This window comes from Epargyreus clarus, unplaced genomic scaffold (assembly GCF_041222505.1).
Source record: "Epargyreus clarus isolate Ecla_fem2 unplaced genomic scaffold, WU_Ecla_fem_2.2 ptg000001l, whole genome shotgun sequence".
NCBI classification, from domain to species: Eukaryota; Metazoa; Arthropoda; class Insecta; order Lepidoptera; family Hesperiidae; genus Epargyreus; species Epargyreus clarus.
Window position 1 is genome coordinate 12095917 of NW_027332209.1, and position 23512 is coordinate 12119428.

Genomic DNA, 23512 nt, shown 5'->3' on the forward strand with positions numbered 1-23512 from the left:
ACTCTTGTAGTGGTTGTGGCATTGTCATTATAATGCCATCATCATCTGGTCAGTCATCATAGCTGTCTTGGACAGTTCTTGCGATCCTTCGCAACTAGGCTCTATTGCTGGTTTTGCGGTAACAGTCGACAACGGAAAACTGTGCCTAGCACACATTTTAGAAGATCTGTCCAGCGTGCAGGCGATGCCTCGTGACCCTTCTATGTCTCTTTGATATATTCTAATGATTATTGATAATAATATTAAAAGATAAATCACAAATAGAAAAAAATGATCATTTTATTTTTAATGTTAAGAATAATGTACAAAACATTATGGTATCATACAATATTGTTTAATGTACATATTCTTAGAAATATTCTTAGAAATTGCAGCGCATCTGTAATCAGTTTCAGGTGGAATTGCGGCAGATTTCAACATGCGGCAGTGATCAGTTACCATCAAGAAATTCTTTGATTGCCACTTGCCAGTTGCCTGTATAAGCCCGTTTTATTTCAGAAACATTTGGATAAAAAGTATATTTAAAAGGAATATATTAGGAATAATAAAATGAACATTTTTCATTTTAATTTTTTTATTTTTAGAAAAAATCTTGATTACAATATTTCAATACAAGAATGAAAAAATACGAACAATAACCTTATTTCTAAATCTCGTTACAAAGGGTCAGAAAGAACGAGTTTGTATAATTTAAAAAAGAAGTTACCAAAATACAGTCAAAAAGGACGAAAACCTTCGCGGTGGTCGTAGAATAGATTAAGTGGAATATGTCGTCTTTCCATCCCTCTCCTTTTTATGTGAATGTTATGACGTCACTGATCTGCGCCTTTTAGTTTTAAAATTATATCTCAGGTTATACAAATCTACAAAATTAACTTTTTTGTATCGCACTTCGCTGGCGTTTAAAACCCGCGTCTTTTTTCGTAAGCTATAAAGACGACCTTATCGTTAAAAAATTGGAAAAATGCAAATAATTGTTATTTCCACTATGACTACTAATAAATGGAATTAGTGGGTTCCGATTTCTCTTCCCTACAAAGGATGTTATAACGTCCTCGACCTTTACAATATAATAATAAAAAATCTTATAACAATACGAATTACGTTTACTCTGTATTTCGATTTGCTTAATGCTAGTATAATTGAAATTGAGATTCACAATTAGTATTTCGAGACGACAGTTAGTGGGTTCGAGAAAGTGTTGTAGGCGACTTCATTTTCAAACTTCTTGTAGGTCATACGGATCATCATCAGGATCATGCTGTAGATCGCTAAAACACAAAAAGAAATTAAATTAGACATAACAAATTAACTTGCAGTCATGGGGGTAAGTGCCTACTGCCGCCCATGGGGACATCTGAAATCAGCCACAGATTGCGTCTTTGACGACTGAGATAGAACGCCTCTTAAAGTCTCGTAAATATTTTATATCCTGTACAGTACTATATAAATTCTTGTTATTTTAAGAGATTTTAAAGTAAATTACGTAATAAATAACAATTACATAATATTTATTATTATTACTGAAAGTAATTAAATTGTTATCTATACTTCTATACTAATATTATAAAGAGGAAAACTTTGTTTGATTGTAATGAATAGGCTCAAAAACTACTGGACCCATTTTAAAAATTCTTTCACCATTCGAAAGCTACATTATCCACGAGTAACATAGGCTATATTTTATATGAAATATATTTGATAAATAGATTTTGAGGCGGTGCAAAGTTTGCCGGGTCAGCTAGTGTACTTATATTTCCAGAACTTTGCGCCGCACTTAGGCCCGTTAGAAATATGTAATCAATCTGTTCGAAATTTGTCAATTTGCCTTACTAAATTTCGATCGCTGATGTAATGCGAGTTCGAGACTTAAAACATTTTTATACGTTTTAATTTCCGTTTAAACCTTCATTTCCGTGAATTATAACAATCAAGGTAATAAGTAGCTACTAGTGCTTCAATTTTTCATTGTTCAAAATATAAGTTATATTTTTTTTACTTCGCAATTCTTGAGCTATATTCAATCAGTGACATTGAACTATAATACATAGTATCTTTGTTTTCAATATATTTTTATATAATTTAGAGAAGGGATAATTCATGATAAAAATATTATGGAAATATATATATATCTTATGTTGCCAAAAAATAAAAATGAGATATGTAATGATAATTTCCATACTACGTTCCGCTGTGTAGCATGGACAATTGGACATACCTACCTATGAGTAATATATATACGTTCATAGTGTTATACATATGACCCAGTGATGACATAGGAAGCGATAACATATCAAATAATGTATGGTTACGATGTAAATACCTATATAAAATGTTATTTCTCATGTATTTTAATATGAACTGTACTAACATCATCATCATCACGACCATATTATTATGTACTATTTAAAGAAGTTAACGGAACGCTTAAAAACATTTTAATAAATGAGAAAATGGTAAATATATTTTTAATTCTATGTAAAAGCGAAAAAGGAAAAAATATGTTTTCATATTTTCAATCATGATTATGCTGGTCTAATTTCTCCTACTGGGCTAATATTTGATTATTATTATAATATAAGTATTCATATAAGGATATAAATAGGCAGTATTCTTTACTTAATTATTTACAATATAATAACTGAAACTAAATTAAAAAAAAAAACAAAAATATTTACAGTAATCAAAAAATAACTAAAATTATTCACATGAGTGAATCCAACAAGTACCGAATGTTTCATAGCGTCAGAATAGTAATACATAAGAAACAGACAAACATTTTTATATATTACTAGCTGACCCAGCAAACGTTGTGTTGCCATATAAATAAAAAAAAATGTTAAAGGTGAACAACCCTTATCACTTAGGGGTATGAAAAATAGATAGAAGCCGATTTTCAGACCTACTGAATATGCATATAAAATTTGGTGAAAATCGGTAAAGCCGTTTCGGAGGAGTACGGTAACTAACATTGTGAACGAGAATTTTATTAGATTCTATAAGATAAACACTTACTGCATCCGAACAGGAGTAGTAGACCCTGAGGACCTCCAATTTGTAATGCCATGTAGAAAGCGGCGGGTACAGCAAGCATCATCTTTAACAAGCCGTAGATGTAGAAGGCCTTTACGTAGTTAGCATTCCTCTGAAATTATATAAAAAGTAGTTTAACACATTATCAATTTTGTTATAAAACAATGGAATAGTAAATACATATTTACGAGGCGTAAGGTAATACTAAGTGCTTAGAGATTACAACGTATTACGGGTAGGGCTCTAATCCTATACGGTGCTCTTGACAGACGTCCACGGTCGGCAGGCTCCTCATCATCATTCGGTGGATAGCAGGCTCGTATTCTATTCCTTTATTATTAAAATGGTGAGATATGGAAAAAGTCCATACTGGCATAAAATAGATCATTTTTAAACTTTTTCTAAGTTAAAACCTCTGATTAGTATGTATCCTTTCCACACCCTTGTAACCAGGAAACACCAGCGCATAATTCAGCGCATCTTTGTAAGCGGTAGAAACTAGACCCATGTGTAGTTAAACTACGGCGGCACCACCGCCATACCTATTTCTGCCTAAGAACAGCAGTGTTAAGCGATGCTGCTTTCTGGTTTGAAGGGTATTGGAAAAAAGACATACGGCGCGTCTGTGGCTGGTCAGGTGTAAATCTGGTCTTATCTGGAGTTGATTGCAATCCATGGGCGGCAGTAGCTACTTAACATCAAGTGGACATCATGCTAGTCAGTTACGTAAAACGTACCTTGCAAAGTCCGACGATAAGGCAAACGGCGAAGCCGAATGCAATACTGCAAGACACGATCAAGATGGGCATGACGATATTGGCGGCCAAACCGAAGATAAGGGCGCCTTCCATTAATTGTTCATTTCCCTCCAAATCAGCCTTGTGCACAACCTCGTGATACATCACGTTAATGTATATCAGAGTGCCGATAGACATCACGGTGCCCAGGGCAGAACACATCTGGAATTGAGAAACATTTCATAAACATCTGACTTAAACAGTTGGATTTGGACTTCAGAATCAGTGGTGGACTAAGGTCATCGGAGGCCCAGATAGAGAAGCGGTGATGTTAAATGAAGATCTCCAGTTTAAAAAATTCTATTCGTTTGATTGTACATTTTTTTTTTGCTGATTTACGCACATTTCACAGATTGTTCCTCACGACATTTTTTTGTGCAGCTGTGTTTGGGGGCTCCCAAATCAGGGGCCTGAGGCGGGCCACCTCTTCCACTCCCCCTCTTAGTCCGCTAGAGATAAAAATACTTTTTCTAGGCATTTTATCATTGTTGTCATCAACTTATTATGGGTATGGCTCTTCCTTTCAGAGTGAGACGGGCTAGATAATACATCCATTTGGCCAAATACGGACTGGTTGACTTCATCCACTTTTGATAACTTTTTTAAGGAACTATCCTAAACGTTTTCTCACGATTTAACATAAAAGTGATAATTAATGTATATTTGTAATACACATGTTGCCTCAAAAACATAGATTCAGAGGTGTAAGGTACAACATATCTTTATCAACCACACCTTGGTACACTTTTACCTAAATAAATACCTTTTTTACCCGATTGTGGAAGGAAATGTTTTTCGAGCGTATGCGTATGCACTATTTGCACCGCCTTGCAACACAAACGGCTTGACGAATTTATACATATGAGGTTTCGTTGGAAATCACTTAAATCGTGGGAGTATAATGAGAAAATATTTAGAAGCAGTCGGGTAGTTCAGAAGCAGTCTTCAAAAACTCTAGTTACCTTTACCCTTGCAATGCATGCTAAGGTCGATTAAACATGCCTTGTCCATAGACGGTAGTGGCCAGTAATCATTAGATGAACAGCACGCTTCTTTCCTACTAATTTTACTAAAACTGCCTGTCCAGTACGTTTTATGTGTGCCATGGCCACACAATCACTTACCCAGAATAGATGACTTTTACTGATTTGTGTACTTTTACTACATATAAAGATTTAATCGGTAATTCTGCAGTGAGTCTCCCTGGAAATGGTTTCATTAGCAGTGGAATGAGGAGCTAAAAAATAAAGACTAACAGAGAATATAAAATACGCCGTTTTACTACCTTGCCTACCTACTAAAATAAGACTGCAAAACATTTTTTTTTTTTGCTTTTACGAATATTTTTATGATATTTTTTTCCTTAATTAAAAAGAAATGGCAGCCCGATTTACGCTGTGATTGACCCCAATTTTTAGCTAGTATGGTGACTGCTACACCACGCCGTTCACCGTAATACACTTATAAACACAGTTAATCACAAACATGTTTGACCATCTGCGTGTTTTACAAACATGTGACGAAATACATGTATAATAAACTTTTCTGACAAACTGGTTGTTTGACTTCTACTGCGCGTTTGGCAACTTTAAAAATATATTTAAAAACCGCGAACATAGAAATTGGGCAGTGGGATCATAGTTAATAAATAACTCGACCCACCGCGTTATTGACCTATGCCTAGAGAACCAAGCCTGGATTATATTAATTGATTATTATCCCTTTTTACACTTGGCCCTGCATTCTGCCGATTCTCTCTATCATAGGTACAAAGAAAAAGACAAAAATCAAACGTATACGCATTAACTATCGGCGAGGCCTCGGTGGGATATAACATAACCGTCTACGCCCAGATTGATCGGACAAAACATTCCTTATTGAACACTACAATTGGCCTCGATGGGATCGAACCCGGAACCGTTTGCGCGCCAGACCTGTCTCACCTCGGTGACTCATATCCCATATCGTCAAAATATATACTCACCACATTGAGAATGGCGTAAATCAAGGCACCCGTCTCCACCTCGATGCAATACAGACATTTTCCTTTGTAGCACATCTTGGCCGGATCTGCAAAGATTTACATTTATAAATTTAAATTAAGCTTCAAGAAAAGCAAGGTCAGATGGGTCAGATGGGGTCATATCATTGATATACCACTGGTAAAAAACGTAGATAGGGTTAATAACAAAACAATAGGCGCTTTTTAGTAGCACTCATCGGGAAATGCTCCCTACGAACTTGGAATAGTAAATAAATACGAAAAAATAGACAAACATAATATAGTTCGCATGGGACAATTAACCCGTATTTCATGTGCCACTTCTCGAACATGTATGACCCCATCTACGATTTTAAAAGTAGTATATCAATGAGTAAAACCGATTGAAATTGTAATTCATTTTGTATAAATTCATTATATATATCCTTGACTTTTTCTATTATGTTTATGAAGGTGGGCAAGAGAACTCTTTCTAATATATGTGAAATATGGAAATATAATTAATTTATTACACCATCAGGTGGACGGAATGCTTGTTTGTTACTTCTATCATAGGAATAATAATAGACATAGGAATAACGGTATCTTATTGTATATTTACGAGAAATCACTCCTTTCCGCTTATTTTCTATTTGGTGGACACTAGAATAGTTTCGTAAATATACAAATTAATAGAATACCGTTATTCATACATATCGCAGGCAAGGCCTTTTCGAATCTAGATTATTGCTTGATCATGATGTCATCTTGCCAGAACGATGTTAATACTAGGAAAACAAACATTTTTTTCTCGATTATTTCAAGAGATTCCTATGCATTTTCCTTAAGACACTGAACTAAGATCTTGTTAGATTATTCTTTATATCCCCAAGATAAAATGAATGGTAGTGAAAATGGTAGACTTTCTAATGATATGTTTAATTTGTAGAGCAAGTAAACAATAGTAGATAATATTTCTATCTTAAGTTCTACTCCGCTTCAAAGTTACATCGTCCATTCGGATATGCGTTATCTCTGCAGTCAAACAATAAAACTAAGATAAAATTTTTGTGTTTGATGCTACTAAACTAACCCTAAAGTGCTAAGTGTTTATTCATATTCAAATCACGGGTGCGGACTGCGACCACGAAACTCCTCCTAATATTATTCTTAAACAATTATGACATTATTTATGCCACATACATACAATTCGCAGGCGATTTGGTAGATAGTGTGTCGTGTAACGTCGAAAGATTGTGAGGCTAAAACGCGGCGTAAATTACACTTAATGTGGCGCTAAGTACGCGTTCTCTGTGGCGAGGCCTTAAGTCGCAGACGAGTTCGCAAAACGCGCGCGCGGCGCTTTTGCGACAATATCAACCATATGGAGTTGTGTTATGAAGTAGGGGCCGCGCAAACGCCTGGTGGTCTGTAAACACGAAACCCGAGGTTCGTCGCGTCGACCACACCCGCGCGTTCTGTATATATACAAGAGCAAAGCTTGCACGCTTCGTTAATCTTCATCATGTCTGCCTAACAATGTCGTCACACGTTTATCAAATGATTTCATTATATTTCAATGTCATGTACCTATTTACAATCATTTTGTGAAATTCATTTATAACTTCAAAGAAGAGCTATCGCATATAGCAAGCTCCTTTGTATAGATGAAAAGGAAGGACGGCTAGTATGTAATTTTTTTCGCAGACTGATTTGTATAAGGAAATTCAGCTTTCGCCCTAGGCGACGCGAACCCACGATAATTATGTAGATTGTGATATTTTATTAGTGCGACCAAACCACTTCCTATTTTAAAATGCATTATAGGTAATGAGTGTAAGAACCGGACTTTTTGAACCCAAGTTCTTTGTTTCCAACTTTGAGGGTTCCAAATACCTACCAGCTTAGAAGCAGGTAGTGTAGATGGCACGAAACCAAAAGTTTTTTGGGTCTGGAAGGTTGTAGGCACACACTTATATGTTCCTTTGCAAAACACTATAAACAAATATCAAATAAATTCAATATAGGGAATCCAAAACAAATTGTTAATATCGTTCATCATAAAATTGTTTGAATATTTGACATTTACTTCTACTGTTGAATTCTGAGGGATTTCCCGTAAGAGTAAAAACCAGTTTAAATTTGAGAACATAAAAATTAAATATGCTACTTTCTAGCTGCTAAAGAATAGTTAAAAACCGGTATTCCCATCGGCGAAAAAATTCCCCACTTTTGTCAATAGCGTCACATGTCACTCGCCGGAGCGAACAAGTAATAAAACTTAATAAAAGACTTGAAATGACGCCGAGCATGTTCTGAAATCTGAATATCAAAAAAATTCCAAATGACAAATGAGTCACGATTTGCATTAATTTAATTATTCCAACTTTCCAACTAACCTATTAATTTTATTTATTTATTTGAATAAGACTGCATCATCGTTCAACAAAACTATTCTCGGAACTGAATACGATAAAATGCAGTGCGAATGAATAACAATCTTAAATATGCTCATAAATAAAAGTTGTGAAATGCAAGACGAACGCCCACTTTTATGTTCGCGTTTTAAAACGTTATAAGGGTACATACCTTGTTTATCGTTCAACAAAGCAATTCTGGGAACCGGACGATACCATGTGGCCAATGTATTCAACAAGTGAGTATAAGGTTCTATTCTATACGTTTACGTTTAGGTTCGGAATGGCTTGAAAGTTGAAACTACTTGATCCACCTATCATATTTCTGTCAACTAATATTGTTACAGCTTGCAAACCGCACGAGTTGATAACGAAGTTTGAAGCTATGCTTTTGTTACAAAAATATTTTATTATATTGTATAATATAATAAAATTACAATTATACTTAAATAGTCATTGCAAACTTAAAATCGCGTATCATATTATGTGAGATAGTAAAGTAGCAAGCAAATATTCGGAGCTTAAATTATAAATATTCTTATTTTTTAAAGTTAGTTAGGTGTTAACGATCGATTCCTTTACTTTTAAAATGTTTTAAATTATTTCTAATAAGTAAATATATCCTAAACAACGAAAGGTGTGTGCATGAATAATATGCATAAAACATGACCTCAAGAAGAGGACTGGATTTTAAACTATCACCGCTTTAAAGCAAGCAATAATTTATATTATTATTTACACATAACTTCGACAAATAAACCTCCCGCAAGGATGATCCTTTATACTACCAAGCTGAGCTATTACTGGTAATAGAAATCTGGGCCAAAGTTCCCACTTCGCTGGGTTTGCCAATAAGCGGACCCCGGTCCCCATCCGGACTGCGAAAGGTTTTAAACTGGACATCTACAATCTACATATTATAATACGTACCTATAACTATCTGTTTTGTTCCATCAATTGATGTACATATTGTGTTGTATTGTTTGAAATCACACGTATTGAAATTGTATTGCAATGCGCAGATTGACAGTGTCCATATGTTTAGTTACGCTTTATGGTTATATAAATCCAAAATCATTGAAAAACTAACCAGACCTTTAAAATATTCATACGCAAGATCATGCAAGATAAGTAGATTAGTTAACATGAGCTTTATGAGCATTTTGAAATCGTTATAGAAGTTTCATAAACGTGAAATGGCTGATCAATGATATATTAAAACTATATATCAATGTAGGTGATAATATAACCAATACCGCCCACCACCACCCACTACCATCATTGGAATATAAAAAGGTATCGACTTCATTAGGGATAATAACTTGCACAAAAATGGAGTCTCTAAATATCCTCAAAGTATGTTCATATACCTACATAATAAGTTAACACGCAGCAAAAAATATGTTTGCGTCATTTCGTTTTAGTAACAATCTTTATACTCACTCACAATATGCTTCCAAGTTCAATCTATCACGTTATACACACACGCGCGATACCTATAAAAGTTTAAAATCAAATAGGTTAATCAAAAAATGTACACACTAAAAATAACTTCATGCAAATACGAAACCGCTGCAAGTGTTCCAATACTTCCAATCTTCAATGAACGAAACGACGGGAATCTGAGCCGACGGAATTAAATGAATAAATACATTGAACAAGTGCTATATGAATGAATACAAACAAGATTATGGTAAATAAAGTATTAAAAGAAAACGTACTCTACGTTGCTGCCGGTGAAACGGATGAACGAAATTATAATCAATTTGTGACACACTTCGACGGCGTTCGATGTAAACGTGCGCACTCTGCAAATCCGCAGGCAACTGGCAAACCAAAGTAACCAAACATAAATAGTAAATATGCCACGATGCTTGGGCTTGGCAAAAAACCAGTGTGGCGCTTTCAAAATTTCCATTCTCCCAACATTTATATTGCTTTTATTTTTATATTTTTTTAATCGTAGAAATTTTAAGTTATTGAATAGTTTTATTGTAAAACAAGTTATATAACTTTACGGGTACTTTTATCTTTGTGATTCTCACTTCAAATACCAAACTATAATAACTTTAAGTATTCACATTTTATATTGTCCCTTGACCTTAATATATATTTGCACTCATGGGATGGATGGGGACGTTTTAATATCTTATTTATAATAGTGTATGGAGCGTTTTTATCACGGTTTTATTAACTTGCGTTGTATCTATGTATGTATTTATGTAACGGAATATTTGAATTCGATTTTTACCCACTTTGAACAGTCCGATTAATTTAAAATTTTGAACAATTATGAAGAACCGATGACAATACATGATTTTAATAATTTTATCCCATTCTCCTCATCAGGATCGTCAGGAATCAGGATTAACGATTTTCCTTGTGCGATTTTAGCGATGTTTTTAGTTTTTAAGTTACAATTACTTTCTGCATACGGTTACGTAGCCCCGCTTACGCGCCTGTAAACACTGCGGAACACGATTGCAAGTTGGTAATCAATGGGAATTAATGCAATATGAAAATTAACTATATTATTGTATAAAATTGCGCCGGATTACTAAAAAACAACCTATAGAGGAACGCGGGAAAATAATTTAATTACTCACTCGTGCTTGTCTTTACATTCGCTGAATACAAGTTCTAAATGTACTTGATAATCCATGCATCCATGCACCATTCTATTTACTCGCGTTTTTATTTTAAGCTTCCCCAAAAGCAAAGCTTTGCAAACTTATGTAGGGCAACATTACTATAAATGAATGACTCCCATAATAAAAAGAAATGAAATTGGCAAACATGCAGAGACAAAAACCCATCCATATAAAGTGAAATTTTATAATGTTGTCTGTTAGCATTATTAACTTCCCTCGTTAGTCGGTATGCATATGCGGGCAAATCTTTTAACTGAATTTTAAACCCCAAAAGATTTAAATGAATTTACACGCTTGTGATGCATGATTAGTTAAGTCACGTAATTAAATATGGTGCCCCAAGATGGCCAATTATCTGTATGCATCCCCCTGACACGGGTATGCAATGAAAGATCTAAAGGGATTATGAAAAAAGAACTTTTTAGAATAAATTTACTCTCTAATCGACCTCCTTAAATCATTCCTATATTGGCTCAGGTTATTTCCAAGTGTGTTATTTCCTAGGAGCTAAATTCTACATTGATAACTAAACAGTCAATATTAGAGCGTATCCCGGAGGGTTACAGTTTAAAATCGCTTGAAATATCTTTAAGGAAAACCTTTAAAATATTGTTTGTTGAGTAGAGTTGCTAGGACTACTTCTTGCTTGTGGATGACGTCATAAAATTCTGTCGGAGACTTTATCAATACACACAACCCGTGGGCCGTCAGCGATAACTTATACCTGAGCGTGATGACGTCATAGCCGAATATAATATACGAATGCCGCGCACCACCGCTACACATATTTGCTACACATAACAACAATGTATTATGTATTTTTTGTTGTTTCAATTCAATTCTTACTCAAGGGGCATTACTATCGGATTTGGGGTCATTTACAAATATTATACCTATAAGCGGCAGTACCACTTGTTCGTTCGTTGTTTCTAATGAGTATAAAAAAACTGAGCCGTTGCAAGACATCTGGCACATGTGAAACATGTTAATTGTAGTAACAATTTCTCAAAATGGCTGGCGACATAGAAGCATATTCTCATAGAAAATATAATATAATATGAAATCTAATAGAATAAAATGTTTTAACATAGTTTTCAATTAAATTTATTATTGTGTCACAATAATACGAAATATTTCAAAATAAAAGTAGGCGACGCACCGCGTGCCGGAGGTCGCCACACCTACACCCTACGGCCGATAAAAAGATGTCTTTAAACAACATTGATTCGAGAGCAGTGCAATATAAAAAAAATATTATGAAAGAAGTATTTTATCAGCGTTTATATATAAGTATTATTAGTATACAAAAATATATTTCATTTCACTAAGTAAGTACCTATACCTCAGATGTATATTTTACTTATAAAAGATATACCTACTACTACTATCTATATTAGTATCTTACTTATGTAAGATAAACATTCTAAAGTTAAATATAAAGTTCCATGAAAACGTCACAAGATCAACGTACTAAATATTTCACGGGGAATACCCCGTGAAAAAGGTTCTAAGTGTCTTATGTTAATACGGAGTATTTATTAATCAGTATCGACCATAGACCAATGATTATATAATATTTTGTAGGTACGTATATTCACGTTTGATTTGTTTTAAACCTTTGTGAAATACCTACGCATTAAAATACTTCTTTTCACGGCTTACGGCATAAAATAATAAAAAGGCTTTTCGAATCATAGATATGGTCATTTGAGGAATCAAACTCAGTGGTTATTAATTATCGTCTTTGACTAATTTTGCAACTGAAATAGCAGAGAAGCCGCAGTCGATATATGGATGGAAATTATAGAATAATATTTATGGAAATGTATGTGGAAATCCCGTTAGGTAAATCGAGAATAAAATAAATATTCAAAATTAAAATGCACTAAAGCTTTTTTTAAAGTTTTTTTTATTACAAAAAAGATTATCTATAAACTTATTTTTATAAGAAAACAATAACTGTAATATTTGTCTATATTATGTACAAAACAAAACAATCATAAAGGTAAACTTAAATTAATAAAGTAAACATAAAATAAGTTAATATTGATTTACAATAAATTAATAAATAACATTTCATAAAATTACTCTACTATTTAGCTTAAACTTCCTTTCGTTCAATATGAGTCTGAATTTATTTCAACTATTCTTTGGATTTTAATTTTTTTTACTTTATTACCCTAAATATGTTGTTTATAAACAATTTTGAAACATTATCTTTTAACGTTATAACTACAGTTTGTGGTAAATATTAGAATATTTCAGCTTACCTTACCACACTTTACATCAAAATCACCATTTATAAAACAGTTGTTCGTTATTGTTGTTGTCGTTCATTCCATCCTCAACTTTTTTAATGTACCAGTGTCATCGTCAGAATCCTCTGACTCATCGAACGCTAGTCTTCTACTCTGGGTTCTTACTGTTCTTTTCACTCTGTACTTTCGCGGTGTTAGCAGAACCGGTGGTCGGTCATCAGCGCTAGACACTGAACTGCTAGATGTAGAGGCTTGAGGAGTCCGAGTAACAGCTGGAGAAGCTGTCTTTAAGATGCTGGATACTTTTGGTGATTTCCTCTCTGCAACATTAATATTATAATGAAAGAGATGTTTTTGTGGCGTCAAATAGACAGTCACTGAGAGTCACTAACTTACTTGAAAAATAGTACCTATGTTTTTCTTATATTATATTATATATATTATAGCATACAACATGAATTACATAGCAAATATTCAAATACAATCCAGATATATATAAGAATCTACATGTGATAAAGACATCGGTTATTTGTACTAACCTGCCTATATCCTTAAAAACTTTTACACTCAGCATTTTACTTCCAGACACTCTTACAATCGGACAAAACATTATACTTACTTACTAAAACAAGATGAATGATGATTGATATTTAGTTTTTGATCCCATTTAAACATTCACTCACAAAATATACAACATACTGATACAAGACCTTAAATCAAAGAGTATAGTAACCTGAAACCTCTAAAAGGTTCTCTAAAAGAAACATCTCTAACACATAGAGTAGCACTAATCTATGCTCTAGCAACAAATCTGCTTTACAAAATAATGATATTAATTTCATGAATAAAATATATGTCTTCTAAATCTAATATTGGTTATCTCCAATTGGGAAATTGTATATTTCCATATACACTTAACTATCTACACGCTTAGGAAACAGACTTCAACACTTCATTTTATTTCTTAATTTACTTTTATATCAAAACGTTAACTTACTTTTCACACGTTTCAAAGACTTGTAACGTTCAAGTCGTTCACCAAGCATTTCACAAATTTCGGACAAATTCATTTTTTATTTTTACTCACTGTTCTCTCTAGCAGAAGTAAAAGTAAACTGTAATTGTAAAGTTATTGATCCTTTATTTTATATGATATTTTAGTGTGGGAATATTAGTAAACAAATCAATTAAGCTCTCCATAATTAGGATAATCCATACATGACATTAACGAGCCTAATTAACTAACAGCATAAAAATTACTTAATGATCTTTGCGTACCATTAACGTTGCATTTATTTGTTTGCAATATTATTCATAATATCCTATCCCTATTTTTAATGTATACTTATGATATGGGGTTATAGAGATTAATAACAGGACTAGATATTATAGTCCTGTCCCTGTAGTACCGGGACCAGAATAGGGCTACGGTATCCCTTGCCTGTCGTAAGAGGCGACTAAAAGGGGCTTCTGGGGTTGCGGGCACCAAGAGTGGGAGCTCAAACCGTCCAGCAAGCGACCCCGGGAAGCACAGCGGTTTGTGTGGTCGCATATCGCTGTAATCACCAGGGGATGTGAGAGGAGCGTAAATCGCTCCCCCCAGGGCAGAGCCCGATAAAAGGGCATCGCGTTAGGAGGACTCCGGTTGTGTTCCGTTGGAGATTCCGGAGTTCTCCACCAAACGCTGAGGACGGCCACCGGGGGGGTTTTAGTGCGGCAAAAATCCCACATAACCCGGCGTCACTCCCATGGCGTCAAAAAAATGATACCTATATTTATTAAATTCTGTGCCTACTTGCACTCTATACAAGATAAATAATTATTTGATCTTCGTTTTAACAAAACGAAATATCTGGAGCAACTAAGTACTTAAATAACTTAATTTAAAAAGTATAACCTCAGCTGAATCATCAATTACTAACGTTTGACGAGCTCCTTTCGATTATAAAAATAATACATACTGTACATACGTATTACAAAAATATCTTTATTAAAATACAAACATAGCATATACAAAATTAATAAAAAACTGGGATTTGGGAAATTCCAACAAGTACTCAAAATCGAAATAGTACATAAATATTATTTTTTCGATACTCTTATACAAAACCGAATACAATACAATGAATATAAAATTCATATAATATGAGTATATATTTATGTACTAAAACACATATTTTCAGGTGTAATTTTTTAACATTTTTTAACTTAGATTTTCCGGTTAAAATATACATTGATCTCATACAGTAAGCAGAATAGTTTTATTTGTGAAAAATACAATATTAATAATATTCATAATTATTTTCAACTTCACACGTTTACAATTGGATCTTAAACGCAAAATACAAAAGCTTGCAAATAAAGCAAAAATGCTCACAAGGATATACTGTAAGGTACAATTACATTCTTACACAATTAAATCTCACGTTTACTTCAATTTAGCAGTTTTAATACATATAGCGATGTTCCTAACAATTGATTCACAAACTAAATGGTATAAAACAATTATCATAATTACTATCATACCTTTATGTTAATGAGGATCTTTTCAATTAATTTGTCCATTTTGCTGTGTTAAATAAATCGGGAATACGTGATAATGTGCCTTTGAAATAAAATGACGACTCCAACTGATTAAACAATTTGGTGTTTAATTTATAAGTAGGCATACTATATGAGTAGAAATCCATAATGTGGTTATTATGGCTTCTATTGCATAATAAAAAGATCTTATTCTATTAGTATAGTATCTGGTTACTTATATTACGTTCTTTATATTTGTTTACAGCTAACAAAGGCATTTTGGTATTTTCACAGCTTTGAGTAGGATTCAGTGCTATAGTAATAAGTAATTATTAAATAAGATGCAGCTTATTTTCATATGAATGTTGCTGCTACTCTATTAATTCTTGCAATTTTGATTAACTTTAAGCTCGAATTTTATGTAAATAATATGGAACTAAATAATACTACACATTATAACATTACAGACAAAAGTGGCAGCCATTTTGTATAGCTACTGATTATTATATTTAAGTAGATACATAACTAAAAATACCTAAAATAGGTATATTACAATAGGTTTCAATATTACAGCTAAATTACTTCCATGATGTATGGAAGACAATCAAGTTACAGCTATTATTATAACTAATTAGTAATTACCCTATCATAATGACAAATATCAGTAGTCATCATCTATTTGCCTATTATTTTATGATTGTTGTAGCAATTAGACTAATTTTGTAAAAGTGAACTTTTTCCGTCAAATTTACAGTAATGTTGTTGATTTACAATAAGTACATACTGTTTATAAACCTGTCCATCGAAATATAAGCCTAATAGAAGTGGTTGTAGATTACTTCATAATTACCTTAGTAATGGACCTATAATGACCTATATACTTTAGATATTTCTATTATACTTTTGGTGCGTTTGGGAAAAATAATAAGTTAAACTCCATGAAGTTGACTACGCAAGTGTTGTAGACATATGAACAGAGTAAGTCTAATAAATATTACATATGAATTGATCATTTGATAACACGTAACGGTTGGACCCGATCCAATACCATACTACCAATAATTTAGAAATATCTTTTTCTTTTGTAAAAGTTTCCCTTCTTGCGTACATTAATAGACGCATTTTTTAATGTTGTTTATCTTATAAGTCTTGTGTATTAATTCTTGATAATGATGTGTATGTAGACACGTTACTCTACACTTATTACAAATGGATGATACGTAAACTCTCAAAACTAATGTTAATTATACATTACATCGTATGATTCATCAATTATATTTTATACAACTTAAAAAGTACATAAAGTGCAAAACATTATTGTTCAAAATCGAATCGAAATCGAAATCCGTGAAATCATAAATATTGTGTCACCTTGGTTAACTAAATTTGAATTTTGTTCATGAATCAAAGTCGCGTATCGAACCAAGGTATATTTATATAGTCAGAAAATATATATGTACTATAATTTTATTTTTTTGTATATCATATGGGCAATTTTTGACAATAAACATCAATAAGGAGTTCAGATTGTCAGCAGAATAAGAAAAGATTTATTAGCTTACACATATTATTATGATGTATGGTAAACGAATGAGTATTTTTAATCATTTACTAATAATTGATCTTAATAGTACAACGTATATTGTTTTATATGTATTTGATAGTAAAAAGATACAAAATATAAATTGACCTTTAATATCAAAATAATTTGCACTACAACATTATGTGCTTTGTATATTTTCCCCTACTGCATGATAATACAATTTACAGAAATAAGTGAACACAACTTATAGACATGAAGAAGTAAGCATAATGATTCTAATTTCCAAAAATAAGTCAATATTGATTACTATGTCGATCATAGTTACTAAATGCTAAAATAATATTGAACACAACGTAAATACTAAGGATACTTAACAGTATTAAAATACCCACTTTATTCTATTACAGGGATTCCGAAACTGTGCATTAAGATGCTTAGAGGCGTCGCTGCTATTCTGAAGGTTATTAAATAATTATTTTGACTTATTATTTGGGATTTCTTGTTGCATATGAATAAAAAAAGTAATTTTAATATCTGCTAAAACATACAATCTGTAAAAGGAGTCGCAGAAAAAATGAGGTTGGGAATCCCTGTTCTATTACATTTATAGCTCCATCTTGTATTAAATTAACAAAAATATAAAAACCTATAAGCTTACACAGTTGAATCTATTAAAATTCTTGATAGTATTTAGCAGTGCTAAATAAAATATTACCAAAGAGAACGCTTTACATAGCCGTAAAAAAACTGAAAGTGCAATATATAAAAAATAACATAAAACAATAATCAGTGCCTGCATGCATGTATTACATAAACGCATTCAGTCAACATCGCTATGTTGGGTTAGTTATGCATACTACAATATATTTAACCAGCCATTATGGTCACAGCAACCTTTTTTTTTATAAATTATTAGCAGCAGACGAGCATGCAGTCTACCTGATGGTAAGTGATTACTGCCGCCCATGAACATCTGTAATCAACCCCAGATAGGATTACTGCGCCGCTACTCCTGGAACGCCTCGGAAAAGTATGTCTCCCTTACCACACCCTTCAAACCAGAACACAGCAGCGCTTAACACTGCTGTTATGAGGCAGAAATAGGTGTGGAGAACCTATAACATCTACAACGAAAATTCAACCAAGGTTCCAACACCATTCCAAGGTTTTTATCATTAAAATTACGTACATTGGTAAGTTACATAACGCATTAGACTACCATCCAATACCAATATATGCGGCAACCCGAAAAACTTATACATAGATTCTGATATCATATCCGTCAAATAGATCTTATGTAAGCCAACACTTATGGGTAGTACTGCTCTAATTATATGACAAGCATGTCCAAATCCAATAATACACAGCCTAAAAGCTGTGATTGTGTCTCAATTTAACTATATTCATACGAAATATAGATTTTCATGAGTTTAACTAGACTAGAGCAGCGCCGAGCGCAAAAGCATCAATGCACAAAATTAGTAACAACCTGAATTTGTAATTCTAATCATTCTACTCAAATCACTCGAAAAAAGGCACATAAGGTTACATACTCTTACTTATCTAGGTAAAGGCACATGAGTTTAAACCAGCAATCATATATGATTGGGTTGTATCAAAAATCTAGTACGCGAAGTTGAAGTTGCGTTTGTACAAATTTCGTACAGAATTGTACTTCCTCACTGTCTGCAACCAAGTCGTGCAGCTTTTCCTGTATATCCAGCAAAAAATCTTTATCAAAACCCCCCTTTTTCAGTGCAGTCATACAGAAATTCGTGAGTGCTTTGAAGCACTGTTTCCGTTGGGAGTTATGGGGCAGATTGTCCCATACTGGTGTCGCCCTAACGTAGTTCCAAGCTAGGAATACGTATTGCACCACTGATTCCCAGTGTTGTGACTCAACCAACACCTTCCCTTGTTCCACGAGGCACTTTTTGAACGCCGCCAAATGGGTAGCGACGCGTGAATACGCGGGCGAGTCGGTCTTGGACGTCAAACGGGAAGTAGGCAAGCTTTTGAATATGTTGGACTTCAAATAACTCAGTCTCTCTTCAAGGGGAGACAGGTCTGGTACAGGCATCTCTTCCCGAATTTCTTTTTCAATTTCCGGATGCTTGTAAGTTATATTTTTGATCATATTGACCAACTGCGTCGGACTTAGCCCTTTCAAGGCCGTGTCTATAGGTCCTTTGAATTCAGTATTGAGAACCTTCTCAATCCTCGATCGCTTGGTCGGAGGTGGCGAGGTTGATGCTGTGTTTATTTTGAACTTTTGAGGAGTGGTAATGTCGCTGAAGTCTATCTTTTCTGGTGTAAGTGGTATACGTTCAGAATCGCCGAGAAGAAGTCTCTTTCGTGGTGTCGAGCGTAAAGTGACACCGAGTTTTGGTGGCGAAAGGCGACCCGGTACGCTTTTTGGCGGAGTACGAACCATCGAATGGAAGGTCGAGTTACGCTTGACGTCAATGTCTGGAGACCATGTCACCGGATGTCGTTTTCTGCCTGAAAATATTATTCAGTTTATAAGTAGTGACATTCACCTAATAAAATAAATAATGTAAACATGAACAGGATATTGACTAATGTTGTTGTGCATTGTATGCAATACAAGATGATGTTGAACTTTAACAGTGAAAGTAAACCTTGTGCTACAATCTAATTTCTTGAACCTTCCCCTGAATGTTCTCTAAAGGTGTATAAAATCTAACACTAGCCTATATCCAGCTCATATGAAGAATACATTTTTTAAAAACAAGTTAAAAATGAAATTAAGAAGGTTCAAACATTTTAACCTTCCATATTACAGCATGAAACAAAACATTTGTGGCAGTAGGTCAACAGATGAACCTATTCTACATTAGAAAGTCATCTATAGCTAACTAAGACATATGTGCCTTACCACGCTGCTGAATCAAGAGTTCATCAGGAGAAGGTGCCGGGCTGAGGTACCCTGGAGGCAGCGACGGCGACACCTCACGAGTGTTAGTCAGCGAGCGTAGAGGCGTCACCCTTAACCGGTCCATGCGTAGGGGAATCTCCGCCAGGGCCGCTCGAGTTCGCCGCATGTGCGCCGCTTCCGGCAAATCAGGGGATTCACCCTCCATCATTTCGTACCTATAATAGATTAATAGACATATTTTCTTAAATTGTACATCTTGAAGACATAAAGAGTTTTACTTAATTAGCTTATTGATATTGACATATTTTAATATCTATTTGAAGAAGGTGATTTAGTACACCTGTTATCTAATCAATTTATCCAATTTCCACCTTAAGCTTTGAAGTTTGAAACCACTGGATAGATTATTATTAATACCAGTTTACAAGTAACTTTATCACTGTTATTACATCCATAATGTGTATAATATTTATTTTCTCCTTTTTTACCCGACTGCCAAGGAAGGGTTATGTTTTTCGCGCGTATCTTGTATGTTTGTCTTTCTTTATTTGATCCGATCTAACAAACGGCTGGATGAATTTCAACAGTTAAGGTGTCATTATATTTGTCTCAATGACCCGAGTGTCCTTAGATAGGTGTTAGAAAAAGAAAAACAAAATGGCGGATTTTTGGCGCGAAATAGTAACACATTTAAAAAAAAAAGTTAACCGAACCTATCGAGTAGGGTATCAAATGAAAGGAAATTAAACGGAGATTATAAAAAGATATTTGTATATATATAAAACAGCAAGGTGACTGACTGACTGACTAACTAAATTACTTTTTAATTTTTCAGAAATCAACGTACAGCCTAAACCAAGGACCTTACAGTCCTGTAATTTTGCACATAGGTTCTCTATATAGCGTTAATAAGTACTAAGAAAGGCCTTTTGGAAATTCTACCCTTAAGAGGGTAAAATAGGGGAAAACAGTTTTTTTGAAATCCTTTAATTTTGAAGCAACTACTATAAAATTTTGTGTTTGGCTTTCTGAATAGGAACAAGTACGCACTAATTTATCCCCGTCCGAAAAATCAACCCCGTAGAGGGTAAAATAAGGGTTAAAAGTTCATTTGAACAATCTTAAATTTTGAAGCAAACACTATGAAATTTTGTATCAGGTTTGTTGGATAAAAATAATTAAATTTATCCTCTAACGAGGTAAAATAATGACCGAAACTTTGATTTACTGAAGTTATATAATTTATAGACCGTAAATGGTGGATTTTTTCGCGAACTAGTAACACGTTTTAAAAAAAGTTAACCAAACCTATCGAGTAGGGTGTCAAAATAAAGAAATTTAAGAGGAGATTACACATACATTACATATTTTATCTTATACATAAATTCTCGTGTTAGTTACCGTACTCCTCCGAAACGGCTTCACCGATTTTCACCAAATTTTATATACATATTCAGTATGTCTGAGAATCGGCCACTATCTATTTTTTTACCCCTAAGTGATAAGAGTTGTTCACCCTTAACATTTTTTTATTTATATGGCAACACAACGTTTGCCGGGTCAGCTAGTACATATACATTCGTACATACACATCGGGATGACTGTCTGACTAAATGAGTGAGTTGCTGTGCCAGAGATCAACGCAAAGGGAAACCGCTGAACTTAGGCGTGCTGGAATTTTACACATAGGTTCTTTACATAGCGTAAATGAGCACTACGAGGATAAAATAGGATAATATTGTTTGAAATTTTTTTGTTTTTGAAGCAGACACCTACTTTGAAACTTTGTATTTAGTTTTCTGGATAAAAATAATGAAATGCCTATTTCACTGCTTTTGGAAATTCTATTTCAGCCTTTTTGGTGCAGTCGGGTTTTTGATTTTTTAAATTAATTATCTCTATACATACTTATTGAGAGCCTTTGTTTAGGCATTTTTTAATGTTCACATAATATTTTTTTTTACAAAAATTGTTCTGACAAACATTTTATGTACGAATTAAAAGTCAGGTCACTCAAGGTTATCAATAAGTGGATCCATGAGTACCCACATAATATACCACCTTATGTTAAGTGATACTCAAGGAGGAGACCTGGGGCCACCACAATAAACTCACAATGCGATTAAACAATATACAAATTACGACAGTTAGAAACTTTTTTTTTAATTGTTTCTTTCTACATTATTACCAACAATGTTTTAAACTAGACTAAGGACTACATACTTTTGAAATATGTGAAGGACAGGGCAGAAAATAATGTTACTTTTATTAGAAAAAGAATTTGGGCCTCTGCTCTTTGGTTGCCCCAGGGCCTTCACACCTTCAAATTCAGTCTGGCTAATGGACATCTGTGACAAATTGTAGATAGGATAATTCTATTTGAAATAGACCAAACATTTTGCTCTACCCCTTAACACCTTTCTAAAACACACATGAGAGCTGCAATTGAACCATTGAGGGTGGTAGGAAAAAAAATACAATCATTAAATGGAAATCATATGGAAATCAACTTGGGTTTTGATAGTTTCTATACTTTTTTTTTTATTTTATTCATTAATAATAGTTTAGTAGCAGCAGTATTAAAAAAATGCTCTTAAATATTGACTTTTCTTATAACTAATATAAGATGTTCAGTATTTTGTATTTTCCACTTTACAACATTAACATAATTAGAAGGAAATGAAACAGGTTCTTTCTTTTTTTAAATATGTATGTTCAGAGCATCTTCAAGTCTTTCGGAGCTTACAATGCAATTCAATGCATCATAATTTAGAAGTAATTTCAAATATATTAATGATGTCCACTTACAAACAATAATACAAGAAAGTATAACAAAATGCAGATTTAAAATATAATTTTCATCGTGTAGGATACTAACATACTGATTATGAGGAGCACAATAAAAAAAAACGCATCATCACTAACAGTATTTACTTGGTGAAAGAATAATTATTCTCTCCATTTCTGTCGATTTATTGTAAATCTTAACACTATGATTTCGTAATATACGAAATGTTATTAAAATACGATTAATTAAGTAAATGTGAGACGTTTTTCCCGCGAACAATCATAACAGACGCTTGTGTCGCTTGTAGTAAACACAGTGAATATTTGAATATCTTCAATAATATACCCCTGATTCAGAAATTATGACACTGAAACGAATCATTACATATATATTTTTGATAAATTAACCAAAACTTACCAGTTTTCAGCGTTAAAAGCGTAAATTACAAAAGTAAACTTTTAAGAAAAAAAGAAAAAATTGGCGCACAAACTGACATTAAAGAAAGCGATACTCGATAATAGACAGATGGAAGCTACAGCTCGCGCGTCAACCGCCGTCAACGGTACAGAACATATATTATTTTACTCTTTGGTACAGAACGTCAAATCGTCAAATGCACAGA

At 33.5% G+C, this 23512-nt stretch overlaps 2 protein-coding genes across 4 annotated transcripts; both read right to left on the minus strand.

Annotated features, from left to right (window-relative positions):
* Window positions 1-556: 556 nt before the first annotated feature.
* LOC140750002 (uncharacterized) lies at window positions 557-10067 on the minus strand. 3 transcript variants are annotated; one of them, XM_073083403.1, is made up of 6 exons: window positions 9950-10061; window positions 9676-9724; window positions 5815-5900; window positions 3771-3992; window positions 3016-3145; window positions 557-1271 (listed from the first exon to the last, which is right to left on the minus strand). In XM_073083403.1, exons 3-6 carry the CDS (start codon window positions 5887-5889, stop codon window positions 1162-1164), a joined length of 537 nt encoding a protein of 178 aa, XP_072939504.1. In that variant the 5' UTR covers window positions 5890-5900; window positions 9676-9724; window positions 9950-10061; the 3' UTR covers window positions 557-1161. The 3 variants fall into 3 exon arrangements, with proteins under 3 accessions (XP_072939504.1, XP_072939423.1, XP_072939586.1); XM_073083322.1 differs by having other exon boundaries at window positions 9672-9724; XM_073083485.1 differs by lacking the exon at window positions 9676-9724 and having other exon boundaries at window positions 9950-10067.
* Window positions 10068-17576: 7509 nt separating this feature from the next.
* Window positions 17577-23455, minus strand: LOC140749837 (uncharacterized). Its single transcript, XM_073083088.1, has 3 exons — window positions 23308-23455; window positions 20103-20317; window positions 17577-19705 (listed from the first exon to the last, which is right to left on the minus strand). The coding sequence occupies exons 2-3, from the start codon at window positions 20308-20310 to the stop codon at window positions 18819-18821; spliced, it is 1095 nt and encodes a 364-aa protein (XP_072939189.1). The 5' UTR covers window positions 20311-20317; window positions 23308-23455; the 3' UTR covers window positions 17577-18818.
* Between the last annotated feature and the right edge of the window lie 57 nt (window positions 23456-23512).